The 21320-nt window shown below is 49.8% G+C and overlaps 1 protein-coding gene across 11 annotated transcripts in view; it reads left to right on the forward strand.

Moving 5' to 3' along the window:
- ncam1a (neural cell adhesion molecule 1a) overlaps positions 1 to 21320 on the forward strand; it is a 156137-nt gene that overhangs the window by 114035 nt on the left and 20782 nt on the right. For 3 of the 11 annotated variants that reach the window (XM_076980760.1, XM_076980765.1, XM_076980767.1), the window contains exons 9-15: positions 1418 to 1447; positions 5342 to 5492; positions 6842 to 7026; positions 8193 to 8289; positions 9661 to 9828; positions 11209 to 11334; positions 17981 to 18028. In XM_076980760.1, coding sequence (XP_076836875.1) covers positions 1418 to 1447; positions 5342 to 5492; positions 6842 to 7026; positions 8193 to 8289; positions 9661 to 9828; positions 11209 to 11334; positions 17981 to 18028 — 805 coding nt within the window. The remainder of the gene's footprint in view (positions 1 to 1417; positions 1448 to 5341; positions 5493 to 6841; positions 7027 to 8192; positions 8290 to 9660; positions 9829 to 11208; positions 11335 to 17980; positions 18029 to 21320) is intronic. The other 8 variants (XM_076980764.1, XM_076980762.1, XM_076980768.1 and 5 more) reach the window with 3 other exon arrangements.

Consider the following 21320-nt stretch of genomic DNA (forward strand, 5'->3'; position numbering starts at 1 on the left):
GCGGTGTGAGCTCGGAGCTGCACACAGAAGCTCTGTTCCATCAGATGTTGAGAGTTGTAGGAGAGAGCTTTGTACGAGTCCTTTAGACAAACTGTCCCTGTCTGCCCCTGTTCCCTAAATACTTTTGCAAAAGGCTTCGGTGGGCCTGCTGGTGTGAAGATCACCCTCAGAACAAACTGTCCTGACGTCTGGAGGCCACGCCGTGCCACGTTCTCAACCTCAATTTTTCTCCCTTCAGCACTGCGGAGAAGGATGGAAGACAGGGCTGCTGTTGCCTAGCGCCAGGCCGCCAGCCTCCCTGGGTCAGAGACAGCTCATCGCTAGGCACCAGGGAGCACTGGCAGATGTATTCCTTTCTCATCTGCGTCCTTTTAATTCATCAGCCGTGTAGATTAAAATCTGCTAGAGAGCGGTATTGTGGGCATGCAAATTTGCCACCATACAGTTTCCAGAGCAGAGGTGCTTTTGATTGATTTTGGCCTGACTAATGTGACTCGGATATAAAGAGTTCCTGAGAAAGCCACTCGTCACTGTCCCCCCCGAAGGAATTCCAGGTCCCTCTGAGTCATGTGGTGGGACGGGTCCAGATAAGGTGCCGTGTAATGGTGCCTGACGGATGGTGTATCGACTAAATTAATGCGTTGATCAGGATTGCCGTCATCTCCGTTTGAATCGGAGTGATGAATGGAGTTGTTATTGAACCAGTCGTGGCATGCTCCCCTGCCTTTATCGCGCTCCGTCTGTACTGGCAGGGGCGGGGCATTTCTTCCATAATTCATTTGTTAGTGGTTAATTATTGAGCGGCTCCGTAACTGCTGCGGAGCCTCGGGGGCCTGGCAGGCTGGTCGCCTCGTGCCTGTGTCATCCCTGACTGCCTCAAAGGAAGGGCTGAGTCCACTCGTTAAGTGTCCACACGCCTCTTCCAAGCTGCACTCTCGTCCACACGCAGCTTTCTCAAACGGGCCAATTTAATCATCGCAGGGAGCCGATGGTAGAAATAAACACCACAATAGTTCTTTGAGCATGATGTCTAGTGGATCGAACGTAGGTAGCAGTCCTAGAAATGTTTGAATGTGGATTAAAATGGCTACAGCATGCACACACGTGGAATTGATGGGTTCATTTGCATGTGTTGGGTTATATATTATGTTACATGTTGATCCAGTCACACTTATCAGCAAAATATGCAATTGGTAGTCTAACAGTTAACCCATCACACAGCTAGCAGATCTCTTTCTTATCGTTTGTGTGATGTGTGGTTTGCTGGCGCTGATCCGTACTGCAGAAGGGTGGTGTTAGGAGGTGTGGAGAGGGCTGATCATGTTTGCATGTGCTGGGCATGTCTTGAACTCCTGTGGCAGGTTGGAATATATACAAGACTTTTGTGTTGTCTTTTCTTTGTGTTTGCCCTCTGCAGGCATCTTGGACTCGCCCTGAGAAACACAAGGTATGGCTAATGACCTCGTAGACCATGTAGCCTCGAAAGCTAGAAAGACCCATTACTAGTGTAGAACCTCAGATGTTAGATCCTTCTCATGCACACACCTCATAAACACACACACACACACACACACACACACACACACCTCATAAACACACACACACACACACACGGACCCCCGTATGATGAAATAGCCCTCCCATTTTGAAATTGTCCCTGTCATTTCTTTCTTATATGTGGCATCTGGCCCATTATTTTCCCTGATGGGTTTTACGTTCAGAAGTAGTGAAGATGCTATCATATCTTCTGTAAAGCTGCAAAAACTTATTTCCAGTAACTGCCTGGCCTTCCTATGGGTATGAACTGGCTTTTTTTCCTTCTCCTGAGTGCCCTCAGAGAAACTTTCTCAGGAGACTTGTGAAAGAAAAGCGTTCCAAGGACTGAGGCTGGCAAGACAAAGAGCCCAAAGAGTCAGCATGAAGGAGGATCTAGCAGAGAACAGACTAACATCTAACCAACACTAGGGGCATGTGCAGCGCTATGTAACCGAGTCAACCATAACACTTTAACACTACCTGAGCCAACACCCCAGCGCTTGTAGAAGGTGTGAGTCCGCACGCCACTGGCATTCTCCGTCTCTGCAAACCAAAGACTCAAGGCCTTGTTTCCTTCCTTGTTTGTTGTAAATATTCATGTGTTTTCTGCAGTTGATAATGAATGATTCAGATGCATATGGATTGTGTGGGAAGGTATCAGCACACGATCTCTTGATGATGAAAGCCTACAATTATACAAGCACCCACACATTACTTCATGTCTTGATCAACGGAATTATGGATAAAAATCTTAAGACCCATTTCAGACCCATACATTTTACACAGAGTGTATAGGAATGTATAATATATACTACAATGACCATTGGTGAGGGACCAGTGCTGTGGCCTCCTCAATCACTGGTGGTGAGGTTCCTCTACCTCCTCCGTGGTGAGGTTCCTCTACCTCCTCCGTGGTGAGGTTCCTCTACCTCCTCCGTGGTGAGGTTCCCCTACCTCCTCTGTGGTGAGGTTCCTCTACCTCCTCCGTGGTGAGGTTCCTCTACCTCCTCCGTGGTGAGGTTCCCCTACCTCCTCTGTGGTGAGGTTCCTCTACCTCCTCTGTGGTGAGGTTCCCCTACCTCCTCTGTGGTGAGGTTCCCCTACCTCCTCTGTGGTGAGGTTCCCCTACCTCCTCCGTGGTGAGGTTCCTCTACCTCCTCCGTGGTGAGGTTCCTCTACCTCCTCCGTGGTGAGGTTCCTCTACCTCCTCCGTGGTGAGGTTCCCCTACCTCCTCTGTGGTGAGGTTCCTCTACCTCCTCTGTGGTGAGGTTCCTCTACCTCCTCTGTGGTGAGGTTCCCCTACCTCCTCTGTGGTGATAGGGACGCTGCCCACCCAGCTGGTGAGGGGAGGTGCTGAGCTGTGTTGTGGCTGCCATCTGTGACTGCACTTGAAGTCTCTCCTCTGTTGTTTTGGTGTGAGGCGGGTGTCATCCTGTCAGGACGTGTCGAACATGACATTGGACACGCTGTGCTCAGACCGTGTCGGCGGAAGATGATTTGGACGCTACGCTTTAGCTCCTCGGTGTGAGAGGCTTCCGCTGCGACACCCTGCGTGTGCGTTTGTGGTTGGGGTCGTACACAAGTGAAAGGTTTTTCCTTTACTCAGCAGACTGATTCTCTCAGCTGGGTGAAGACCTGTTTTGATTCCCTCACACAGCCCGCTGACTGTTTTGCTCTTTCATGAGAAAGTGGCTGAACAAAATGAGGCCTTCTGCGTTCTCCATTAAAGCAGATTAGATGCACACAAACACATGATTGCATTACGCAGCCAACGCCCTGAGCCCTCACACCCTTTCATTTTCAGTCTCCATATTAGTATCACTCTCTCGTTCTTTTATTTTTTCCCCTCTCTCTCTCTCTCTCTCTCTCTCTCTCTCTCTCTCTCTCTCTCTCTCTCTCTCTCTCTCTCTCTCTCTCTCTCTCTCTCTCTCTCTCTTTCTCGCTCCGAGTGTCCGAGTTTTCTGTGGAATGTACAAAGAAGCAGTGGCAAAATGGCGATACTGTGTCTTCAGCTCATCGCTAACTGTAGTTAACAGGATGCACCTACGTCAGCACATACGCAACCTACTGCCTTTACTATACAGGGGGCGGAGCAACGGGCAGGGGTGTGGTCTCCGCAGCGTACTAATCGGGCCCTGTCTGTTAGGCACCAGGGGGGATTTATGGTTCCTGCCCATTATAACTAAGCCACAGCACCCTAAATCAAGTCTGGGGAATTGATTGGATTCCTGAGCCACTTTCACTCCATGCTGCACCACAGTCAAATTTCTTCCTGACCATTGAACAGGCACTTTATAAATGAAGTGCCACGGTAAATTTTAGGAACATCTCATTCTGCCGTTGACTCCTCCAGCGGCTCCACGGCCCACGGCCCAGCCTAAGTCTCCGATCGATGAAGGAGGATGTTGGTGATGATTCTCGGTGTCTTGCTGTTCCACACATGTGGTAAATAATTTAAGCAGCGTATTAAAAGCCGGGGGGGGGCACACGGGCACAGCGCCGTAGCTCACGCGGGCGAGAAAGTTGCGTCGGAACACGAGCGTGGCTCACGTGAGCTGTAGGAAGCACTCCTGAGGTTGTCACCAGTCTCCGGCACGTAGCCGCCATGGTGTCTTCACCGAGGAGAAGCTACGCGGGTTTTTTAGTAATAGAGTAATAGGGTGTCAGCTGGCATGACTAATAAATCTATTAAGTCACGTCATGGAAAAGGCAGCTTTGCCTCATTAACATGGGTTACGTTACCCAAGTCAGATGTACTCAGCCAATTAATTGCCGTGTATATGATAATGTGCACTCAGCCCCACTGGCCCCCCCGGGCCCCCCCCGGACAGAAGACGCATGTGCGGGGACTCCTGCAGGAATCAGCAGGGAGTATGATGCTGATGGAGATGTAGAGGGGGAGGGGCAGTGAAGGGAAATGGGGGGAGGGGCATTGAAGGGATCGGGGGGGGGGGGGGGGGGGGGGGGGGGGGGCGTTGTCGGGCTCCATGTTTTCCAGTAATGGGGATCCTCTGACTCACTATCCTGGTGCGGTTCAGGAGAGAGACGCCCGCCCTCTGGGTGATTTATTGACCCCCCCACCCCCCCGTGCCAGACTGATACCTCACCAAACAACGCGAGGGGCGAGACAGCTGCCGCCTCACCATAGCAACACAGTGGGGGCGGGCTTGGATTGGCAATTTTTATTGGATTGTCATTATTGTACAGTAAAGCATATCCTGTTTATCTCAGCCCGCCGTCAGACACACTTACTTAGTCTTGGTGACGGGAACTGGCCGTGTGTCTGTGGGGGGTGGGGGTCGATCTGGTGGTTGATATGTCTTAGATCATTCTAGTAAAAGAAAATGGCACACTTCTGCAGGATTAATGCAGTGTGCGTGTATGTGCGTGTGTGTGCGTGTGTGTGTGTGTGTGTGTGCGTGTGTGTGTGTGTGTGTGTGGTGTGTGTGTGTGAGAGAGAGAGAGAGAAAAAATGTTTTATTGCACCATCCAAACTGCAGTTTAAAGGGGTTTTGTAAGGAAAAAGCCCCAAGTGACCCACTTCATTATTAATTCTTGTCCGGCCACCTCCCAGAATGCCCTGGTAGAGCTCCACAGAGAAACAGCCTCCCCCTCCCCCACTCCGAGCCTCACTCCCTTTCCTCCTCATGTCTCACTTTGCTTTTTCTGCTTTCATGACGATCTACTGGGTCTCTTTCAGACGGGCAGCGAGTGAAAGTTTCTACTTATGAGCCGGTTTTCCCACCGTCTCGCTGTGTCTCACGTCTCACGTCTCTCTCCCCCTGTGTGTCCCTCTCTCTTCAGAGTCTGGACGGGAACGTGGTGGTGCGCAGCCATGCACGCGTGTCCTCGCTCACGCTCAAATACGTGCAGTTCACCGATGCCGGCCAGTACCTCTGCACCGCACGCAACTCCATCGGCCAGGACATCCAGAGCATGTATCTGGAAGTGCGCTGTAAGAGGCCCCTCCCACTGCCCCTCCCCCTCTCCTTGCCCCTCCCCCTCTTCCGCCTCTCCCCTCCCCCGCACACTCTCCTTCTTTCTTCTTCTACAGAAGTGTAGTGATCATATACAAGTGACTGACCCACTACATGCCAATACAATGATCCTCACCAGGTTCTTGGGTTGGTTCTGCAAAGTCTGGGCTCCACGTCGTGCTTCTGTTGTCTTTGCCAAGCACCAGTGGTTCTCACAACGCTGTATAAAATCAGGTGCTACAAAGACATGAACAGATACGGTCTCCTGCACATCAAACGTTGCACGGCTCTAAAATGGCAGCAAATCCTCTTTATGAGGTGGTAAAACAAACGTTTTTCCTTTGATCAAATTACCTTCTCTTCTGCATGAGTTTAGGCGCCATTGCCGTCTAAGAGATTTACAGGAAAGTTAGAACAGAATCAGTTTTAATCTTATTTTCGCACTTTCAGATGGGCCCCTTCGTTTTGAAAAGAGGGGGAAAAAAAGCCTCATGTGTAATGAAAGACTAATTGGATTAATTTTCCTCGCCTCAAAAACAAGTAATCTGCTTCAATCCTGAGATAGCATCGCAGCGCGCGATTGATAAAGGGCTGTGTGCGATGGCAGTTCCACGCACTTCTGCTGGAGTGTAATCAGCCTCTTAGTTGAGTTCGCAGAACGTTTCACAGTCATTAGTGATGTGAGAAAGGTGCTTTGTGTGGAGCCGATGAACCCGGCTGCCTTCATGACCGCTTTCGTGGTCACACCTTCGCCGGCTGCTGGACCCAGGGCCCACACCTGGACCGTTCCTGGCCCACACCTGTGCTCTCGTCACGCTAGCAAGCTAGATGCCTGTTCCCCACAGTGCAGTTTTCTCCACGTCTGAAAGCTTTCACTTTGAGACCCTGCCATCTCTCCTCAAGGGAGATATTTTGTTTTTGTTCTGTCTGAATACCAGCATTGCCACCTGTGGTTCAGAGAGGTGTTTACCGCTGGAGATGAGACTGAGGGCCGGTGTGTTTGTGTGTGGGGGGTGTTATCGACGAGAAGTGGTGGGAGTTGTGCTGACTGTACTGTGTCTATCAATCTAATAGCGGGGATGTCAGTTCTCCAGGGGCGACAGAAGGGTACCAGCGGACAACCCATCTGAGTACACACACTATTCTCCCGGCCCTATGGCCGCAAAACACGACCAAAGACAGCAGTCTATTGATGGCTGGTCCAGGATGCTGGCAGCAGAAACAGTAGCCTCTACAGAGAGACGTTTTCTGGAGGACGTACGACGTTCGACTCCCGTTGCGTTCTCCTCGACGCTGCACACCTAAACCCTCTCTCTTCTCATTGCAGACGCCCCGAAGATCCAGGGGGCCGTGACCGTGTACACGTGGGAAAACAACCCCGCCAACATCACCTGTGACGTACTGGCTCACCCCAGTGCCGGCGTGATGTGGTTCCGAGATGGCCAACATTTGCCTGGCGTGAACACCACCAACCTTAAGATCTACTACACCCCAACGAGCAGCTACCTGGAGGTGCGTCTCCCTGCCCTCCAGAGCCATGGCACGACAAGCTAGCCTCTCCATGACATGCTCAACAGTATCCCGGGCTATATTGAACAACTTTCATCCACCGCTGTTTATGCACTTTATGAAAGTTCGAGCAGGGCACTGCTTGTCACGGCCCATTGTGCAATGACTAATTCCACAGGAACACAACATTATAGCTTGTAGTCCAAAGACCACTTGAGGCAATTAGGAATTAGTCATGACAGAATGTGCGCTGATTGCTAGAACCCTGCTGGAACTTCTGCTGAACCCCAGATCACCCTTTTCTCTGTACTACAGAGCTGGCATATGCATCTGTCAAAACCTTTATTAGCCAGGGGTTCACTTGGAGTGTAATGACCAGTTTTTATTGTAGTGTACTCTATCAACGTAATGATACTGCTGAATAATACATGTAATTTTGTTTCCTCAATTGCATGATTTTCTCATTGTTTTGTTTTCCCACATAGCTAACATAATGTATTAATTACACTAATTAAACTGCTTTTTGAATAATGATATATTGTACCTAGCCAACGTAAAAAAAGTGTTGTTATCGCCTTTTTGCAGAACCCAGACCCCAAGTAAATAAGTTGCAGAGAAACCCAGATAATGGTAGTTGAAGTGTGGCCCGCTCTTATGAGCGTGTTAGAGCTGGGTGGCGACACAGCAGGGTGGGCGGGGAACGCGTCGACCAATAGGATGCTGCGGGGTTTTTTAGGCCGCTCTGGGGAGCACGGTGTTCTCTGGCACACACAGTCCCCGTACCGCTGACACAATTTCCCAGCAGCCCCTGCTTCCCTCCCCTCTCCCTCTCTGTGTCACTTTGCTTCGTTCTCTCTCCATCTCACACCCTAGATTTATGGTCTCCTCCCTCTCTTGCCATCTCTCTGTTCTTTGACTTTCACTTCCTCCCACACTCTCTCACTCTCCCTCTCTGTCCCTCTCTCTCTCTCTCTCCCTCTCTCTCTCTCTCTCTCTGGTACTCAGTAATTATCAAGTATGATGACTGCCATGGAGAACAAAAGGCTACTGCCATTGCCATGGTGATGAGCTTCCAAGAAGCAATGCACCTAAAAACGTGTCGTCCGTGTCGTGCGGGGCCGACCCGGTGAGCTGTGTGACCAATCCCCTGTCTGCCTCCTCTTTTTCAGGTCACCCCCGAATCCCAGAGCGACTTTGGGAGTTACAACTGCACCGCCACCAACATCATCGGCTCGGAGTCCAAGGAGTTCCTCCTGATCCCGGCAGGTGTGCATCGCCACTGAGAGGTTTAACAGCATGCTGGGAGACCTCAAATGTGCATCACGAGCTCCAGAGCCACATGGCCTGAGAGGCAGTTATGATGTAACACCGGACATAATGCCCCTCATTAGGTGCACATGCCATAGTTTTTTACAGTAAGTGGCTTAGTGTCATAAAACCAGCATTAAATCCTTCCTGCACTAATTTCAGAAGCACTGGGAAGGTAAATGAGAGGTTTTTTAACCTCAGTGTTGGAGCACACGGTTTTGGTGCAGGATTTGGGATAATAATCCTAGCAGGGCTATCATTTGCAGGCTGTGCAGCAGACCGTCGGAGATGCCGCCGGCTGTGATATTTCCGGTGCTGTGTAAATGGGGCGGGCGGGAGCTGATGTGGGTGGACGGGTGATGCCTGTTTGGTCTCGGTGCCGGTGGACAGGGTGAGAGCGGCGGCCCGCCCCCGTCTTCACGGGCTTCACCCCCCCGTCTGTCCGCCGCTTCTCAGCCTGCACTCCAGGAGCAAAACACGCTTCTGTTATTGTTATAGTTTATAGTTTTTTTGGGCGATGTTCATATTTAAGCCGTTTTTATTTGAGGGTGTTCACATTAAAGCGGGTTTTATTTGAGGGTGTTCACATTAAAGCGGGGTTTTATTTGAGGGTGTCACATTAAAGCGGGTTTTATTTGGGGGTGTTCACATTAAAACAGGTTTTATTTGAGGGTGTTCACATTAAAGCAGGTTTTATTTGGGGGGTGTTCACAATAAAACAGGTTTTATTTGGGGGGTGTTCACATTAAAGCAGGTTTTATTTGGGGGGTGTTCACATTAAAGCAGGTTTTATTTGAGGGTGTTCACATTAAAGCGGGTTTTATTTGAGGGTGTTCACATTAAAGCGGGTTTTATTTGGGGGGTGTTCACATTAAAGCAGGTTTTATTTGAGGGTGTTCACATTAAAGCAGGTTTTATTTGAGGGTGTTCACATTAAAGCGGGTTTTATTGGGGCTTCTCTTCCCTGCTGGATGGGGTTGTCCTGATCCACCCGGTTAGCTGCCTCACGAGGGAGCAGCTTCTCTCGTTTCACTTCCTGTAGGTCGTCTCGTTGACGGCAGATCCCAGTTTCTCTTGAGACATCGTACTTCAGGACACAGGAAGCCCTAAGACTTTCATTTCTGGACATGGTGGTTATGTTAAAGACACACCCACAGAGGGGGCTGTGTATGGATATGGATATACGCATATTAGCACGCGTGTGCTGTATAGCAGCAGCCAGCAATGATGTGGATGTGGAGATTTGTATAGCAGGTAGAGTGAAGCTGTGTGTGTGTGTGTGTGTGTGTGTGTGTGTGTGTGTGTGTGTGTGTGTGTGTGTGTGTGTAGATGTGCCATCGGCTCCTTCCATCGAGCGGGTGGTGCCCAACCCCAGCACGGCGCAGGTGGAGTTCGAAGAGCCAGACTCGAGTGGTGGTGTTCCTGTCCTCAAGTACAAGGCCGAGTGGAGGGTGGCGGGGCAGGAATGGATTAGCAAGGAGTATGATGTAGAAGATGGTGAGACACACACACACACACACACACACACACATACACACACACACACACACACACACACACACACACACACACACACATACACACACACACATACACACACACATACACACACACATACACACACACACACACACACACACACTTACACACACATACACATACCACACACACACACACATACACACACCACACATACACACACACACACACACACACATACACACACACACACACACACACCACACATACACACACACACACACACACACACATACACACACACACACATACACACACACACACACACACACACCCCAACAGCATCCCCAACCACAAACACCACACTCGGCCCTGTCTGACCTTCCCCGACCTTTCCACCAGCAGGACGAGGGTCACGAGCGCATCCTTGCACGTGTGGAATGTAATGTGAGGTGTTTCCCCAACACAGAGGGGAGCAGAGCGGAGGGGAGGGGAGGGGGAGCGGAGGGGAGGGGAGGAGAGCGGAGGGGAGGGGAGGGGAGCGGAGGGGAGCGGAGGGGAGGGGAGCGGAGGGGAGGGGAGGGGAGCAGAGGGGAGGGGAGGGGAGCAGAGGGGAGGGGAGGGGAGCAGAGGGGAGGGGAGGGGAGGGGAGGGGAGCAGAGGGGAGGGGACTGGCTTCACTCGAATGCTAAGAGTGCTCAGAGCTCCTGGGTGTGATGTGCCCCTCCCCCATTCTCCTGCTCTCTCTCTCTCTCTCTCTCCTCTCTCTCTCTCTCTCTCTCTCTCTCTCTCTCTCTATTTCTCTCCTTTGCGGGACCATGTCATCTCACTCGCAGCTGACAGCTTTGCTCTGTCAGGCGGACCTCTGTGGGACATTCATCAGAACAAGCTTTATCCAAGCACACACACACACACACACACACACACACACACACACACTCACTCTCCCTCTCACACACACACACACACACACACACACACACACTCACTCTCACACACACCACACACACGCACATGCACATGCATGCCCGGCCACCCTCCTTCCATGAGTGTGTCTCCGTGTCCCTGGGCGGAGCAGCTGTGGTACTGGGTTTTACCCGCACGCCCGTGCTCGAATCGTCCCAGCCTCAAAAGCTGCGAACATCCAACCAGGCATCCAGGGTTTAAGCCAGACATGGCAGCCTCCTGCTTCTGTGTGGGACTTCAGACGCTTCTGTTCAGATGCGAGTGGGAAGGAGCGGGCATGAAGACGCAGTGCTGGCGTGCAGCCTAGCTAAAGGCTGCGTTCAGCGAGTGCCCGTCTCCTCTCTGCCTTAGAGCTCCGCTCCCGGCAGACCGCTCCCTAACTCCCTCTGTTCCTGGCAGACGCTCCCTAACTCCCTCTGCTCTCTCTCGCAGGTCTCAGTGTGATCACAATCGTTGGCCTCAAGCCTGAGACAAAATATGAGGTCAAAATGTCTGCCGTCAATGGCAAAGGTGAAGGAGACAGCAGTCCCCCAGAGACCTTTAAAACACAGCCTGTCAGTAAGTACCTCTCCCTGTCGCTCTGTCTCTAGCTGTGTGTTTCTCTGCCTCTCTCTCTCTTTTGTACCACGTAACCACTACGTTCTCTCCTCCTCCCCATCATCGGACACGCAGCAGACCGTACTGTGCTGCCCTAAAAGAACCTTAACCTGGGCACAGCCAGTCCTTCATCTGTGTGTGTGTGGTGTGTGTGTGTGTGTGTGTGTGTGTGTGTGTGTGTGTGTGTGTGTGTGTGTGTGTGTGTGTGTGTGTAAGCCAGCACTGCTTGGAGTTGCTTGGATATGTCTGATTGCAGCTTCTCACCTCACCAGTGCTTCCTGCTGCCTTCTGAATGTGTACCTCTCTCTACCTCTCTCTCTCTCTCTCTCTCTACCTCTCTCTCTCTCTACCTTTCTCTCTCTCTCTCTCTCTCTCTCTCTACATTTCTCTCTCTCTCTCTACCTCTCTCTCTCTACCTTTCTCTCTCTCTCTCATCTACCTCTCTCTCAATTTCAATTCAATTCAATTCAATATAGCTTTATTAGCATGACTATATAGGGTACAGTGTTGCCAAAGCATTACAGCAATGTTAACAGTGACTCTCTCTCTCGTTCCTCTTGGTACATGAGTGTGTGTGTGTGTGTGTGTGTGTGTGTGTGTGTGTGTGTGTGTGTGTGTGTGTGTGTGTGTGTGGTGTGTGTGTGTGTGTGGTGAGAGAGAGAGAGAGAGGAGAGTGAGAAGCACAAGCTCATATGCTTGTTCCAGAGCTGCGTGTCTTTTGTCCTCTATGTGGACAGGGCTTTGTTAAGAGATCCAGAAATCGCCCCTTGGATTTTAAGCAATAATATAGCTCTTATTTTTATATTTATATTGAATCTATTGCCGTTTCTTCTTGTGATGCCCCACCTAACGGTTTATGTTTACTAATCCAGCTGCCTGGGATTAAGGAGAGATGCTAAAGTAATGGGCTAATCTCATTAGGTTGGAGAAAACACACACGCTGAATGTGGTGAATGATCTGATCACGTGTCGGGACGTTGTGTTAAAAGACCACGCTACATTGGGGGTTTGTCTTTCATTGCCCATAGGATAATTACTGAATGCAATAACACAGAGATTTTTGCACTCAGTTCTGCCCAGGAGTCTGGATGGAGACCTAAAGGATATGGTTCAGATAATTCACTTTCCTCTTCAGCTAGTGCTTAAGTGACTTTATAAAAATGCACATAATTACCTTTCTCTCTCTGGCTTTCATTAAACCACTCTCTTCCTCTGCCAGCGCAGTTGATCCATCTCTGAAGTGCTTAGCGACGAGAAGCTCAAAGGGGTGGGCCATACAGCACTGTATGTTGGGGGGGGGACTCCAAGACGAAACAAGAAGTCATTGTTTTTATTTGGTGGACTTGCGGACAGAGAACAGCTTTATTTGAGGCCCCTGGGTTGTTATTGCTGATTAGACGTCCATTAGCCATCAGCTGGTTGGTACTGATTGTCATCTGTTCAGGATATCATAATTCAATCTGTGCTTAACCCACTTGGACTGTATTCTTTTATTACATGATTGTCGATGACCTCAAAAATGTTGAGGGTTCTTCCTTTTTTAAGTTAAAGCAAAATGTAACTGTTTAGCGCGTGTGACCAGGTTTGCTTTCCTTTACAACTCCTGAATAAACAGTGTTGGACAAGAGCTGTTGGCCAAACGACTGACCCGGCTATAATCACCTCCCGCCACCTCCCCTGTTTCTTCCTGCTTTTGCAACACCTCCTCATGGTTTTTCTTCCACTTGGCAATTCAGGCTATACTACTACAAGTGTTTAATTTTTCTCTGCCTCTTTCTCTTTCTTTCTCACTTTCTCTCACATTCTTTCACTATCTGTCCCTCTTTCTTACTCACTTCATCTCTTCATTGTCCCCCCTTTCTGCTCCCTCACTCTCCATCTCTTCCTCCCTCTGTTCTCTCTCTCCCTCCTTCCTCTGCTCCCCCTCTCTCCCTCTCTCCCTCTGCTCCCTCTCTCCCTCTCTCACTCCCTGCTCTCTCTCACTCTCTCTCTCTCTCACTCCCCTCTCTCTCTCACTCTCTCTCTCACTCCCTTTCTCTCTCTCTCACTCCCCTCCCTCTGCTCCCTCTCTCTCTCCCTCCCTTCCTCTCAACACACACTCTTCCCTGACTTTTACTTATATGTTTGTTTTGCTACATTTTCATTTCTGTCAGTTATTTATAGTCAGCCATAACCATCAGGATGCTGTTAGTCAAAGGTAGCGGAGCTTAAATGAGAAATTCAAATGAGGACTTAAGGTATTCCTGCCTCATACAGAGCCGCACACCTTGCTGAAATTGGATTTGAAATACTATGTTTTCTCACTGAATTAAGTGGCTGTTTGCTTATTTCCTTTAGCATGGACATGAGAGGCATGTATACATTAATGGACTCTGAGCTCATGCAATATGTCTCGTGTCACGTACTCTCCTGGTTGCTATTGTATTTTACTACTATAATCTGGACAAAGGGTTGTGGTTGCAGCTACTTAATGTCAGTAGTTGAAACCTGGATGTTTTACAACAGCTCTCTCTAGCGTTGGTCTCCAGCATACGTCTTGGAAATGGGCCTTTGTGCAGACACTGGTCTTGAACACACAATCCAGCTGATGAGCGCCTTTGGAAGCCTGTTAAGTTGAGGTTTGGGATTGATCTGCCCAGGAATGTTGATCTCCACAGGAGATGTGGTGACCGCTGCCTTAGTCAGCCTCAGCACATACTTTCCCACCATCACGTCTCCATTTAAACCCCAAGCTTCGTGGCTCACAGAGGTCTGGTCATGGCTGCTTCACCGATCATCTCGGGGTGGAGGACCCTGCTTTGTGTCTCAGCATACATCTTGAAAAAAAAAAAAACGCAGAGACAGTTTGGTCTGTTTTCGTCCCATAGCCGAAGAAAAACAGCGTTTAGCATTTCCAGAGGCCAGGTCACGTTTTCATTAAACTGCCAGTTTGACTGACAGTTGAGTCTCTGTTTGGCTTCACAGGGTCCTCATTTAGCCGTGGCAGTGACGGGGCTCAATTTGACGGGGGCCACTTTCTCATGGCCATTACGCTGTAAGAGAATGGGGAGGGGCAGCCGTGGTGGAGGCCCTACGCTGTAATGATAGTGTAATGTGGTCACACCGCCCCGGAGATGGATGGCCTGCTCTGCTCCTGCTGTGGAGGTGTGTCTGCAAGGATGAGCAAAAGATGACTGGTGACGATAATCCAAGCACTCCAAACACTCACCGCGCATTCATCAGGTTCTGGAAAGGCGGGCCGGGAGCACGCAGACACCTTCGGTGTCGCATTTCAACTAAAGAGACCTGCTGACAGCCCTAAGGGAAGTTCCCTGAAGAACGTGGGGTTGTGGAGCAGACAACAAGATACGTTGGGCTGCGTGAAGTTGTTCTCCTTGAACAGGCTAAGCTGTTCTCTCGTTTTACTTCTCTTTAATAATTGAAATAGAAAAAAGATCGGCGCGGGTGGGCGTGTGGCATTTGAACTTGACGGTTTGCAATTAGTACTTTAGGGGTTTATTGATTATATTCTTGCGTGTATATGTAAAGCTGTTTAGCAACAGCTTCTCCACTGGTGAGCAGAGCCTGAGGAGACCAGCGTGTGTGTGTGTGTGTGTGTATGTGTGTGTGTTGTATTTTAGGTGAGTGTCAGTGTGTCATGATGACGTTGATCGAGTGTTTCCCTCACCGTTAGCGCAGGGTGTGTGGAGTTGTTTACACAGACGACAGCACAGACGTGATTCCTCGGGCATTTACGCTCCAGCACAGCACTGTCCAGTCCTCCAGAGAGTGGAGACGCTTTGTTTGGACGTTCCTATAAACTGAAGTTCACACCGGCAAAGTCTGGATTCCAAGTCCCCAGTGGAGGAAGCAGATGAAGACTCTGCATTAAGTCAGCATCTCAGGAAGGTGCCGTGGCAACCAGGGAACCAGAGACGGTACCTTGGCAACCAGGGAACGTGCCTTCTTCACCCGTGGAGGCGTGTTACGGAGTTACGGCCTGTCCCCAGCAGGTGGCGGTGTTGGCGTGGGCGGCTGAAGGACGGCCCTGTTGCCGCCTGACGGCTGCGTCCACGTTGCCTCTTTCTGAGCTTTGCCCTTGGAGCCCGGCGAGGTCCAATCATAGCGAGGAAGGCGGATCCTCTCATCCGTACCACAGTGTAGGCTTGTCCTCTCCCACAGAACCAATAGGCATCTCTGAGCAGACCTCCTCGGGGACAGATGTGAGGAAATAGTGATGGCAGAGGCTGAGGAGGGGGGGGGGGGGGGCATCACTGCACCAGCAGGGGGGGGCAGGCGCCGCGGGGCACGGCCATCGACGAAAAGGGGCATGGCAGAGCAGTACTGCAGGCAGGAGGACGCCCTGATAATCCTCATCGACATGTACCACCAGCCCCGTCAGAGGGTGGAGACACCAGGCAGAGCTACATCAGAGATGACAGCTCGAACATCTCCCAGGGAGCCCTCGTTCTCGCCTTGTGTTCGTTCCCGTGATGCGTGAGACGTCAGAGATGGATGGATTCATTGGATTCGTGTCAGGAATTACTGCCGTCTCCACAGTGACGTGCACTGCTAGGTGTAATATGAGCGCGATGGTGAGTGAGTTCTCAATCTCGAGGAGTCCAAAACGTTCTGAAGAGCTCTAGAGCCGCTTGCTAGTGTAGCACAGATTGCAGCTTCTGCGTGAGGTCTTTGGCTCCTAGGACAGGTTGCAAGGGGGATGACAGCTTATTACCACATAAGGGGTATATCAGTCACCATATACTGGACAGTCCACTCCTAGCTATTCCCACTTCTGTGTTTAAAAGCAAACACAGAATGCATTTCAGTCAGCGGGTCCGATATGTCGGTATAACTACGTCCATTTTAGTGGTACACAAGGGATAGTGGATGGTATTTCAGTCGGTCATGTAAAGGTAAAATTATGTTTGTAATAACATAATTATTGTGAGCACTGGAGGTTGCACGTCCTGCACCAGCACTGTAGACTGCTTTAATTGTGATTATCCCCATCAGTCAGCTTAACATGAAGCAGTCCTAATGTGGGGATGGTTTTCAGGCCTCTATTTCCAAGCGCAGCTCCGTGTGAGTCCAGGATCTTGCCTTAGTCCTGCAAGACAGGGCAGGTCTGAATGAACAGGCACCAAGTGTGCAGTCTATCACTGCTGACTTTCTAAGAGTCACTTAGTTAAAACATACCAAATTATTTCATTTTGTGTAGCATTAGCCCAATGCTATTTTGAGCAGTAACTCTGGCAGTCATGGAACTGATAAATACATCCCTGCTGTGAAGCCTCGTGTTTATTCCCGATTGTGACGAAGCCTGCGAGGCGTTCTGACCGCTGCTGTGAAGACCCCATGTTACTCTGTACCCATAATTCCCTTTGTGTCTAAGGATCCCCGGCACCACTCAGACAGAAACACAGGCATCAGTAAACAGACCTGCTGCACACACGTACGGTAGGCAGTCCCTGTTACGCTAGCAAAGCCCACTAAAACAGTTTCTGTCTGACATCTGTCAGAAATCCAGCGCGCTAACAGGCAGAGTGTCTTCCTTATTAAGTTTTGCACCTCGCAGGAAATATGGAATATTTTTTTGGCCTCTTATCATATTATTACCTCCTACTCAAAGTGCTTATCATTTTTACTCCGAGTCTGTCGGGATCTTCTTGGAGGAAGCCATCCTTTACGTGAAGGCTCAGGTTAGATTGATGAGGAGGCATCAGACATGATAATGTCATCAGCAGTAATGGTCTCCCAGCCAATTATCCTACAGCGGCAAACCAATTTTAGGCAGGCACGCTAACAGGGAAACCCCTACACGTTGGTCTGCAGCTCCAGTACATGTGGCCGTATACAACCTCATGAGTCATATCGTTTTAGATTGCTTTAAACTTATTGTGAATACTGTCTTTTTTTTTTCTTCTTTTCTTTTTACACAAAATAGAGGCAGCTTTTATGTTAATGATGCCTAAAGTGGATTTTTGTTAAGAAAAACTTGGTAGTAGCTAATGATTAATACTTATTGCCTACCTTGAAAAGAGCATTTGGAATGTGGATGGGGGTAGTAAGAAATATTGAATTCTTTCAGTAGTTCATGAAAAATGGTGGAAAAGTCCTAGTTCTAACTTCAAAGCTTCTTAGGTCAGTTTTTCATTTCTCTCTCAATAGGTTTCAGAAGTTTTGATACAGAGAAATCGATTCCTCTCAGCCTTGTGTCCCCGAAAGTGAATCTATAAGAGCTCTGGCCATTTGTTTTCAGTGCTGGTCGGAAAGTGTAAAGAATGTTTACAGAAAGACTCCTCTAATGATTCGTGACAATGATTTACAGCTGTAAAGTTGCGAAGGACAATTTTTTGAAAGATATTATTCCCTCAGAATCCAGCTCTGTGCATTTCAGAAACAAAAACCCAACTGAATGTGTTGTTTGCAGGTACTGCATGCATGTCTATCCCCTATGATGCCTGTTCATTTTGGTTGCATGCAGCCTGTGACTTTTTAGTTCATATTGATTTAAGCCACTCATGTATAAAGGACAATACGGTCAGTTACCATTGACGCCTGACAAATCGACTCTCCTTGTGGGCCGCACGAAACCACATCTCACCATGTTCTCAACATCTTCCAGTTTCTTCAGAGCCTCCAACCCCCAACCCTCCAAGCACTGCAGTCCTTAGTGAGTATTCCTGCAGTGTGCTGTGTTGGTTGCACCTCCTTGACCTGCCTGCCGAGTGCGTGTGTGCGTATGTGCGCGTGTGCGCCTGACATAGCCTGTACGGCGTCTGGACGCCCGGGCCAGCTCCGCGCTGCTGGTGCGTGGCGTGCGGGCCGACAGGGAGCGACTGTAGTGAGCTGCTCGTGGGGACTGAGGTGGTGAGACAGACTCGTGTCTCGCACGAGACTTTTCTCTCATCACCTCGGAGCCAGGTAGAATACTCTCCGCTACTAACCACAGGCTTGTAGTGTCCCTCTTTCACGCCAGAACACCCCTGCACGCGTGGCGGGCAGGAGTGTTCACAAGGTCAGCACATTTCTAGGAGATACAGGGCTGTGGGACTTTTGCCACGAAGCCATTCTAGATGTGCTGTGTTTCAATTTTTATCCCTCTGTAAAACACTGGATTAGACTCGTTCTAATTTGGAAGCACGGCATGGAGTTCCGGCCTTATTTTCAAGCGCATTAGCATACATTAATGAACTGTGTTGCATGCTGTTTGATCAGAGAAACAAGGGACCTGCCCTCACATTGTTAACCAAAATTAGCACCATTAGAGCTCTTTAGTGTCTGCCCTGCAACTTCAAAGATAACTTCATTCCCTAGTGAGTCTTCTCATGCGTGTTTGTTTGTGTGTTTGGTGTTGGCGTGAGGCGTAAGTAGACATAAAGGCTGAAGAGCGGGGCTCTCCTCAGACGACCCCGTGAGGAGGGCCACCACAGCTTCTCACCTGGTGTACAGACCTCTGGTGCTAGCTTGAATCGCTCTATCTTCACAGACAGCAAAACGTGGAACCTACAACAATTTACTCGATGGGTAACATTTGAAGGATAAATACTCTATTTTTCCCCTGATAAAGATGAATGACAAGGTCTTTATTTTGAATTGGACTCTGTCAGACAATTGTCTGGTTATCGGGCTTTGAATGGCAAGCCCTGATATTATGGTCGACTAAACCCTTGTCAGAAGACAGACAAATCACAAAAAGAATATTCTTTAATAAGTTTCTCCCACATGAAAACGGGTCCTAAATGATAATGTGCCCTAAAACACTAATCTGGCATGGGGATTGAGGTTTCTGAGAATAAATAGTTGAACATGACCTCCTGCTGGTTTTACTGTCTGATAATGTGACTGAACATGTTGTCTCCTATAGTTCATCAGGTTTAATATGTACAGTATATGTTTGTCTGTGTAAAGTAGAGTTAGCTCAGGTTGGGCATTCAAGTCCAGTATTTGACAGTATTTGGCTTCTCGCATAATGGTAAAACCTTTAGACAGGAAGGAGGAGAACTGGCAAAGCAGAAGTGAAGTCTAGTTAGTGTCTGTGTCCACAGAAATACCTCAAGGTAAAACAAGGAGTGGAAATTTACAGTTAGAACTGTGAATGCTGTGGGTGATCAAAAAGGATGTATGATCAAAAAGGATTACTCTGAACTTCTGGGTATTATAATAGTGGCTTTCAACTTTAAAGGATAGCTCAACCAAATGGTTTTGAATCACTTCAGTGGCATTCATCCCAGACATTTCTGTGACTTGGTTTGCACTGTGATTTACTGCAACAGTGAGTCTCATCAGGGGAACAACCCTACAGATCAGTGTAGCAGACCTGCGTGCGTGAGCAAATCCCGTCTCATGGCACGATGCCCTCAATTTACCACCATTCTGGAGTTCAAACATAAATGGGTAATCTACACTGTCCTGTTCCTACATCGCTTGGGAATGTTCAGTATGCTTTTGAAACACAAATAGTAGCTGCAGTCTGTGAACTCTTGCAGGAATTTGATTGCAGACACTGATTATGTCTAGAATTAAAGAGTATTATTTTAAGGGGTAGAAACAATAGGTTTGGTGGAATTTTTCAGCGAATGCTTTTTTCCAACACGGAAAAATACGTGAAATAGGTATGTATTCTGTGGGTTAGAGAATCGGCCGTGAAGACTCAGGAGACGATGTTTGCACAAGAGACGATGTTTGCACAAGTGGAGAAACTTCAGATCAGTTTTTGGGTTTCTCCCCTTCTTCAGCATGAGGATGAAGATGAGGGTGCTGGTCTAATACAAACAGACGGTCTATCCACACAAGGGTGTGATCAAAGTGTGATAAGGAGAGAGAGGAGGGGAGATGGAGAGAGAGAGAGGAGGGGAGATGGAGAGAGAGAGAGGAGGGGAGATGGAGAGAGAGAGGGAGGAGGGGAGATGGAGAGAGAGAGAGGAGGGGAGATGGAGAGGGAGGGGGAGGGGAGAGGGAGAGAGAGGGAGGAGGGGAGATGGAGAGAGGGAGAGAGAGGAGGGGAGATGGAGAGAGAGAGAGGGAGGAGGGGAGATGGAGAGAGAGAGGGAGGAGGGGAGAGGGAGAGGGAGGAGGGGAGATGGAGAGGGAGAGAGGAGGGGAGATGGGGAGAGGGAGAGAGGAGGGGAGATGGAGAGAGAGAGGGAGGAGGGGAGATGGAGAGGGAGAGAGGAGGGGAGATGGAGAGAGAGAGGGAGGAGGGGAGATGGAGAGGGAGAGGGAGGAGGGGAGATGGAGAGAGAGAGGGAGGAGGGGAGATGGAGAGAGAGAGGGAGGAGGGGAGATGGAGAGAGAGGGAGGAGGGGAGATGGAGAGAGAGAGGGGGAGGAGGGGAGATGGAGAGAGAGAGAGGGAGGAGGGGAGATGGAGAGAGAGAGGGAGGAGGGGAGATGGAGAGAGAGGGAGGGAGGAGGGGAGAGGGAGAGGGAGGAGGGGAGATGGAGAGGGAGAGAGGAGGGGAGATGGAGAGAGAGAGGGAGGAGGGGAGATGGAGAGGGAGAGGGAGGAGGGGAGATGGAGAGAGAGAGGGAGGAGGGGAGATGGAGAGAGAGGGAGGAGGGGAGATGGAGAGAGAGAGAGGGAGGAGGGGAGATGGAGAGAGAGAGAGGGAGGAGGGGAGATGGAGAGAGAGAGGGAGGAGGGGAGATGGAGAGAGAGGGAGGGAGGAGGGGAGATGCAGAGAGAGAGGGAGGAGGGGAGATGGAGAGAGAGAGGGAGGAGGGGAGATGGAGAGAGAGGGAGGAGGGGAGATGGAGAGAGAGAGAGGGAGGAGGGGAGATGGAGAGAGAGAGGGAGGAGGGGAGATGGAGAGAGAGAGGGAGGAGGGGAGATGGAGAGAGAGAGGGAGGAGGGGAGATGGAGAGAGAGAGGGAGGAGGGGAGATGGAGAGAGAGAGAGGGAGGAGGGGAGATGGAGAGAGAGAAAGGGAGGAGGGGAGATGGAGAGAGAGAGGGAGGAGGGGA

Source organism: Brachyhypopomus gauderio, chromosome 18 (genome assembly GCF_052324685.1).
Source record: "Brachyhypopomus gauderio isolate BG-103 chromosome 18, BGAUD_0.2, whole genome shotgun sequence".
Lineage (NCBI taxonomy): Eukaryota > Metazoa > Chordata > Actinopteri > Gymnotiformes > Hypopomidae > Brachyhypopomus > Brachyhypopomus gauderio.